At 54.8% G+C, this 7,553-nt stretch overlaps 2 protein-coding genes across 2 annotated transcripts in view; one reads left to right on the top strand and one right to left on the bottom strand.

The window, feature by feature from the left end:
- Nucleotides 1-1,551: 1,551 nt before the first annotated feature.
- ENH_00058070 (aspartate aminotransferase, putative) lies at nucleotides 1,552-5,204 on the bottom strand (the record flags this gene model as incomplete). The annotated part of the gene is made up of 7 exons (XM_013581791.1): nucleotides 1,552-1,629; nucleotides 1,869-1,936; nucleotides 2,487-2,999; nucleotides 3,435-3,534; nucleotides 3,774-3,894; nucleotides 4,356-4,409; nucleotides 5,059-5,204. 7 exons carry the CDS (start codon nucleotides 5,202-5,204, stop codon nucleotides 1,552-1,554), a joined length of 1,080 nt encoding a protein of 359 aa, XP_013437245.1.
- Nucleotides 5,205-7,064: 1,860 nt separating this feature from the next.
- Nucleotides 7,065-7,553, top strand: part of ENH_00058060 (hypothetical protein) — a gene marked incomplete at both ends in the record, with an annotated part of 2,102 nt that continues 1,613 nt past the window's right edge. Inside the window, one exon of the mRNA XM_013581790.1 lies at nucleotides 7,065-7,072. Coding sequence (XP_013437244.1) covers nucleotides 7,065-7,072 — 8 coding nt within the window. The remainder of the gene's footprint in view (nucleotides 7,073-7,553) is intronic.

Genomic DNA, 7,553 nt, shown 5'->3' with positions numbered 1-7,553 from the left:
AAGGAATGCGCAAAAAGAATGAAAAGGAAAGGAGAAATATTAAAAGAAAAGGACACAAAAGAAGCAAAAATAAGATCACGAAAAGAAAACAAGACACTGCATGCAGGCCACTAGCTACCCGCGTGCTGTTCCAGTGTGTTTTTTCGCTGCTGCTGCTTCTGCTCCTGCTGCGTCTGCTGTGCCTCTGCTGCTGCTGCTCCTGCTGCTGCTGCTTCTGCTGCTTCTGCTTCTGCTGCTGCAGCAGAAGCCTTCGAAGGCGGCGCGACACTGTCTCCTCTTGTCCAAATTAGTTTTGGATTAAATGCCAAAGAGAGTCCCGTAGAGCTTATTTGTCTTCTTTACATTCTCTGGTTTGTCTCAATCAGCTGTACAGACACCCCACAAGTGTTGCATGCATGCGGTGTATCCGCAGCTGTCTTGTGGGGTTTGCTGCTGCTGCGGTTTGCTGCTGCTTTTGTGTCTGTTTGCAGCTAATTTTGGGTCTCTTTGTCTCTAAAAACCCATACTGAAAGGCTCTGTCTCCGTTCCTTTTGTCTCTGTCTCATTTCTTCTTTTTGCCTTTCTAAAAACCCTATAATGAAAGACTCTGTCTCGTTTCTTTTGTCTCTCTCTCATATCTTTTCTTTTGCCTTTTTTCCATTTTATCTTCTCCCTCTACTTCACCCAACTGCAGTCATACCACAAATGCCCAAATTGCCTAGAGGCGCAGCCGCTGCGGCCGGGGGCCCCTGTGGGCCCCCCGGCAGGCCCCACCAAATGGGGCCCCCTAGTGGGCCCCACCAAGTGGGGGCCCCCAGAAAGGCCACCAGCAGATTGGGGCCCCCAGAGGGCCCCCACCTGGTAGGGGCTCTTAAGGGGGCCCCACCTGCTAAGGGCCCCTAAGGGTGGGGGCCCCCCTACCTGTCGGGGGCCCTTCCCCGTGGGGGGCCCCCAAGAGGGCCCCCACGTGGTAGAGCCCTTCTAAGGATCCTTGGGGGCCCCCCAGAGCTGCTAGGAAGGGCCCCCAAGGCACTTAAGGCTGAGGAGACAGCATCTACAGTCCCGAAGTCCTCAGGTGTGAAACCCCACACTTCTCGGTGGGGTGTCTAGACACTGCAGAAGACACTTGGGACACAAGACGAAAAGGGAAAGCAAGGGGCCAAGAGACAAGGACAGAAATTCACCAAACAGCCCCAAAAGCAGACACTAGGGGGCCCCAAAGAGAGACACTAGGGGGCCCCAAAAAAGAGGTACTAGGGGGCCCCATATGAGACCCTAGAGGCCCCCAAAGGGGCCCCATAGGAGACCCTAGAGGGACCCATGGAAGTCGCTAGGGGGCCCCATGGAAGACGCTAGGGGGCCGCAAAGGAGACACTAAAAGTCCCCAAAGGAGTCCCTAGGGTGCCCCAGAGAGGCCCCTAGGGTGCCCCAAAGAGGCCCCTAGGGTGCCCCAAAATGGGCCCTAGGGGGCCCCTAAGGGGGCCCTTGGGGGCCCTAACGGAGGCCCTTGGGGGCTACAAAGGAGATAACAAAAGGCCCAAAAGAAATACTAAGAGGCCCCTAAGGACACACTTAAGGAGCTGGTGCTGCTCTTATGACATCATCTATGGCCGTCACGATGTAGTCTACGTTGCTGTGGTTGACGCCCGCCTGCGCACACACGGACTAAACCCTAAACCCTAAACCCTAAACCCTAAACACTAGACTCGCAGCTCTACGTCTAAGCCGTAAGGGCTGGCCCTAAGTCCTGAACCCCAGCCTTATGCTGTTCCCCATAACCCCAAACCCTCATCCTTAATACCAAACCCTAAACCCTAGCCCTGGACACTAGCCCTAAACCCTAAACCCTAGCCCAAAACCCTAAACCCTAACCCCAGGCCCCGACCCACCATGCTGATGCGGCCATTCTTCAAAAGGTAAATGTGCCACTTGCTTGTTAAAAGTTCGCACTGCTCAGCTGCACAAAAAAAGACAAAAAAACAGGAAGAGACAAATGGACACTAAAAAAGACAGATTAGTCTTTATTTTTCTCTTTTCTATTTGTCTCTCTTTTATTTATTTCTTTTTCTTTCTGCTTACTCTTCATCTCTACTTTTTTTATTGTCTTTTTGATCTTCATCCGTTTCTCTATCTCCAACCTGTCTGAGGGTCTAGGGTTTAGGGTTTCCGGGGGCCTTTAGCGCCTTCTAGGGTTTAGGGTTTCGGCAACCCACACACGCGCGTCTGATCCCAAATCCGTTTCAGGCCTAGGGGAGACCGCTACGTTTATGAGCGCAGGTCAACCTTTAGGCTCTAGACTTTAGGGTTTAAGGGTTTAGGGTTTAGGCTCTAGGCTTTAGGGTTTAGGCTTCAGGGTTTAGGCTTCAGAGTTTAGCGTTTAGGCTTTACGCGTCAAAACATAGGCCTTAGTGTTTAGGCTTCAGAGCGTAAGCCCTAGGGTCCGCGCTCTGGGGTTTAGGGTTTAGGGTTTGGGGTTTAGGGTTTAGGGTTTAGGGTTTGGGGTTTACGGGTGAGTCCTGTGAAGGAGAACATGCCGACTTGTTGGGTGATATGGTTCCAGTTTCCGGGGGTTTGTTTGCCTTCAAGTTTGGCCCTGAGGAGCTGCCTCATGTTCTTGATTCTTTGGGAAATGGCACTGAGTTCTTTTTCCCACTGAGTCCGCAGGGGGCCCCCCCCCAGTACCCTCGCCAGCACGAGGGCCCCGTGCAGCGGCGGGCTGCTGTAGGCCCTCCGGGCCAACGCCTTCAGCTGCGACAGCACGGGGGGCCCCTCGAGGGGCCCCCCGCAGACTGCATGCAGCGCGCCTGCGCGTTCGCCGTAAAGCCCCAAGTTCTTTGCGAAGGACTGGGCCACGAAAAAGGGAATTTTCAGACTTTTGCAAAACAAACGAACTCCAAAAACATCCTTTTCCAACTCTCCAGAACCAAAGCCCTGGTACGCGCAGTCCAGCACGGCCAGCAGCTGCCGCGAGCGGCACACGCCAGCCAGCCGTGACCACTGGTCATGGCTCAGGTCCATCCCTGCACCAGCAGCAGCAGCAGCAGCAGCAGCAGCAGCAGCAGCAGCAGCAGGCTGGTCGGCAAGGGAAGGCGGAAGAGACACGCAGAGGATCAGCTAACAGAAGACACACGCTGGCGCCAGAGAATTTAACTCCCCATATTGCCAGCGGCAGCAGCAGCAGCAGCAACAGCAGCAGCAGCAGCAGCATGCAGTCTTGACAGCAGCAAAAACGGAACACACAGTAACACCAGCTGCAGCAGCAGCACGAGCACCAGCATCCAGTAAGATCACCCACTAGCAGAGCAGCAGCAGCAGCAGCAGCAGCAGCCGCACGAGCAGCAGCAGCAGCAGCACACAGTCTTGACAAGAAAGCGGATTATCCAATTCCAAAGCTGCTTTGAGAAGATCTGGGGTTATGACACCCGAGGGTTTAGGGTTTAGGGTTTAGGGTTTACCAGTGGGGTTGTGAGCGCAGACATGCAAAACAACAACCGAATTTTCAGGGGCCTCTTCAAGGGTTTTCATCATGCCCTCAAAGTCAACGCCTCTCGTAACCTGTGGAAGCAAACCCTAAACCCTAAACCCTAAACCCTAAACCCTAAACCCTAAACCCTAAACCCTAAACCCTAAACCCTGGGCCCGCAGCCCCCAACGCCGAACTCTCAACCCCAAACCCTGAAATCTGAACCCTAAACGCTAAACCGCAAACCCCAAACCTGAACCCCCCACCTAAACCCCAAACCCTAAACCCTAAACCCTAAACCCTAAACCCTAAACCCTAAACCCTCGCGCACGCGAGCAGACGGCACGAAGTGGCGAATGAATTCTCCCGCGAGCCGCAAAGCTCCTGTCCCGGAAAGGGTTTGGAGAGAAACAATTCTTCCTGCTGCTGCAGCAGCAAGATCTTCGCCAAACAGCAGCTTTTGTGTCAGCTGCAAGAAATAAAAAGAATAAAAATAAAAGGAAATTAAATAAAACAATTACAAAAAGGAAATAAAGATAAAGAAACAAGAAGAAACAAAAACTGACAAAAGAAATAAACAAAAGAAACAAAATCGATGGGCCCAGATCTGCATGCACAGACACAATAAGTGCCAAGCCAGCAGCAGCAACAGCAGCAGCAGCAGCAGCAGCAACAGACCCTACTGCTGCTTCTGCTGCTACTGCTGCTTATGCTGCTGCTGCTGCTGCCACTGCTGCTACTGCTGCTGCTGCTACCGCTGCTGCTGCTGCTGCAGCTACTGCTGCTGCTGCTGCTATTACTGCTACTGCTTGAGTTGCAACTGCTGCTGCTGTTGCTGCTGCTGCTGCTGCTGCTGCTGCTGCTGCTGCTGCTTGCCTCTTTGAGTTCTGGCAGTCCGTCTATGGGCAAATACTCCTTGTTGATTGTGGGGTCACTCATGATCTGCTCCTCCGCCATGCGCACAGCCCTGGAAAAGAAACCCTAAACCCTAAACCCTAAACCCTAAACCCTAAACCCTAAACCCTAACCCTTGTATGGCGCTGGCGGCAATACACATACCCATACAGATAAATGTGCAATAAATGTGAATATACAAATAAAAGTAAAAATAAAAAAATATAAATTAAAAATAAAAAACATTTAATGTGAGTCTGAAAACAGAAGTATGGACAAAAATAAAACGGATACACCGGAGGCGCCTGCAGCAGCAGCAGCAGCAACAGCAGCAGCAGCAGCAGCAGCAGCAAAAGATAGCCAAAGAACAATTTAAATGCGGAGCAGCAAGAACACAATTCTTTCTTTTGCAACTGCAGCTGCGGCCTTTTCCACTCCTGCTGCTGCCAGCACTCCTGCTGCAGCATCAACTGCAGCAGCAGCTGCTGCTGAAACAACTCCTGCAGCAGCTGCTGTTGCTGCCGCTTCCGCTGCTGCGGCGGCAACACCTGCTGCTGCTTCAGCAGCAGCAGCTACAGCTGCCTCTACCTCAGCAGCCGCAGCTACTGCGGCTGTTGCTTCAGCAGCAGCAGCTGCTGCTGTTTCACCAGCAGCAGCCACTGCCGCTGCTGCTGCACCAGCAGCAGCAGCAGCAGCAGCAGCAGCAGCAGCGGGGGCCTCACTTGAAGACGTAGGGTTTTCCATCTTCAGTCCTGTAGGCCCCAACTCCCAAGTCCACCTTTTTAGGGTTTTTGTCTTCTTTGAAGGCCTGGGCAAGGCCTAGAATGGGGTCTGGGGGCGCCAGGGGAACAGCAGCAAACAGCGACATTGCAGCAGCAGCAGCAGCAGCAGCAGCAGCAGCAGCAGCGGGGGAGGCGGAGGCGCGGACGGGGAAGGGGAGCGCGGGGGGAGCCGCGGGGAGGGGTGCAGCACGGGAGAATGAGCAGCAGCAGCAGCAGCAGCAGCAGCAGCAGCAGCAGCCTGAGGCGCGAGGCTGCAGCGGGGACTAGCAGCTGGAGCAGCTGCAGCAGAGGCTCTATGGGGAGAAATAAACCAAATAATTTAAATTAAATTATAAAATTAACAAATTAATTAAATTAAAACCCAAAAGTATCCTACTTGTGCTGACAGACAGCCGCAACTAACCGTCTGGGCACACCAGGAAGCAAGGGGGGCCCCCAGAGACCCAGGGGCCCCCCGGGGGCCCCCAGGGGTCTCGAGGCCCCTGCTGGAGGCCTCTGGGGGCCCCCTGGGGCCCCTCGGGGGCCCCCAGAATTGCGAAAGATAAAAAGTGTGTTAAAGTCTTTTAAATTAATTCAAAATAATCCTTTTTTCGGTGAAGAGGCCGATGGGGGGCTCCGGAGGCCTGGGGGGTCAGGAGATCTCAAGGAAATAAAACAAAAAGACAAAAGAGAGATAATTAAAAAGATGAAAAAGATGAAAAGTTTGTTTATTAAGAAATATATGCAGCTAGAGAGGCACCAAAAGCTTGCTGCAGACGGGCCTCACAGTACAAGCAGCAAGTGACCCTCCCTGCTGCAGCTGCTGCTGAGGCTGCTGCAGCTGCTGCTGCAGTTGGTCCTGCTGCTGCGGTTGCTGCTGAGGCTGTTGCTACTGTAATTACTGCTGCTGCTGTTGCTGAAGCTGCTGCTGCTGCACTTGTTGCTGCTGCAGCTGGGCTGCCTGGGGCCCCAGACCCAGAAGCTAAAAGTGCAGCAGCAAAAGGTACACAGCCACATATCTGCTGCTCTCTATAGAACATCCGGGGCCCCAACAGGGGCCCCTGAGGGCACCAAAGATCCCGAAGACTTTTCGAGGCCTTGAGGGGCCCTCTTGGGGGCCTCTCGAGGCCTTCGGGGGGCCCACTTGGGGCCTCTTGGGGCCCAATTGGGGGCCCCCTTGGGGGCCCCTGGAGATTTTGGGGGTTTTGGGGGCCCCTGAATGGGTACTGGGGGCCCCCGGGGGCCCTGGGAAGTCTCTATGAGTCCTTCGGGCCCTGTGGGGCCCTGGGGGCTTCAAGAGCTTCTAGGGGTCTTCGGGAGCCTCTAAAATTCCGGGGGGCCCCCTAAGTTCCCAGGAATCTTTGGAGTCCTTGGGGGCCCCTGGGGGGCCCCAGAGAGCCTTTAAGGCCTCTGTGGGGGCACCCCTCGGCCTTCGTGTTTCTATAGGACCCTAAAAGCCCTTGGGGGCCCTCAAGGGCCCTGGGGGGCCCCAAAAGGCCTCGGGGGCCCCTGGAGGCCCTGCGGGGCTTTGGGGGCCCCCGGGTTGTGTTGCTTTTGCTGTACCCTGGGGCCCCAAAGAAGCCGCATCAGGGATGCCCTAGGGGCCCCAGACTCCAGGGTCTCCACGGGGTCTTAAGGGCCTCTAGGGGGCCTCCAGGGGCCCCTAGGGGCCCTCAGGAGCCCTGAGGGGCCCCCAGAGGCCCTTAAGGTCTTCAGAACCCCCTGAAGTCCCCAGAGGATTCTGCGGGCTTCAAATCCCCTAGGGGCCCCCTGAAGCCCCAAGGGCCCCGGGGTCCCCGGGGCCCCAGGGGCCCCAGGGGCCCGGGGGCCCCAAGGGCCCCACGGCCTAGGGTTTAGGGTTTAGGGTTTAGAGTTTTGTGGGCACTCCTCTGGCTAGCCGCTGAAACCCCCAGGGCCCGTAGAGGCCCGAACCCTAAACCCTAAACCCTAAACCCTAGAGTTTTGAAATGCGGAGGTTTGGAACGCTTTATGCGCAGGACACCATGTGCGAGGAGCGTAGCTAGCTAGCCAGAAACCCAGCTAGCTAAATAGCTAGCTAGCCAGCTACCTGGCTAGCTATCTATCTATCTAGCTAGCTAGCTGCGTAACTACCTAACTGGCTAGCAATCTAGCTAGCTGGGCAGCTACACAGCTCAAAACGCCGCTGGATAGCTGGCCATTCCAAGGAGGGGAGCGTGTACATAGCCCCCAGCTAGCCAGCAACTTACCAACACAGCTAGCTAGCTAGCTAGCTAGATGGCCAGCTAGCTAACTAGCTAGCTAGCAATATGGCTGGCTAGCTAACTAGCTAGCTAGCTAGATGGCTAGCTAGCTAGCTAGCTAGCTATATGGCTGGCTAGCTAACTAGCTAGCTAGCTAGATTGCTAGCTAGCTAATTAGCTGGCTAGCTAGATGGCTAGCTGGCTGGCGAGCTAACTAGATGGCTAGTGTGTCAG

This window comes from Eimeria necatrix, genomic scaffold, assembly GCF_000499385.1.
Source record: "Eimeria necatrix Houghton genomic scaffold, Enh_scaff491, whole genome shotgun sequence".
Lineage (NCBI taxonomy): Eukaryota > Apicomplexa > Conoidasida > Eucoccidiorida > Eimeriidae > Eimeria > Eimeria necatrix.
The sequence above is the reverse complement of the archived record's forward strand: the minus strand, read 5'-3'. Positions and strand labels throughout refer to the sequence as shown.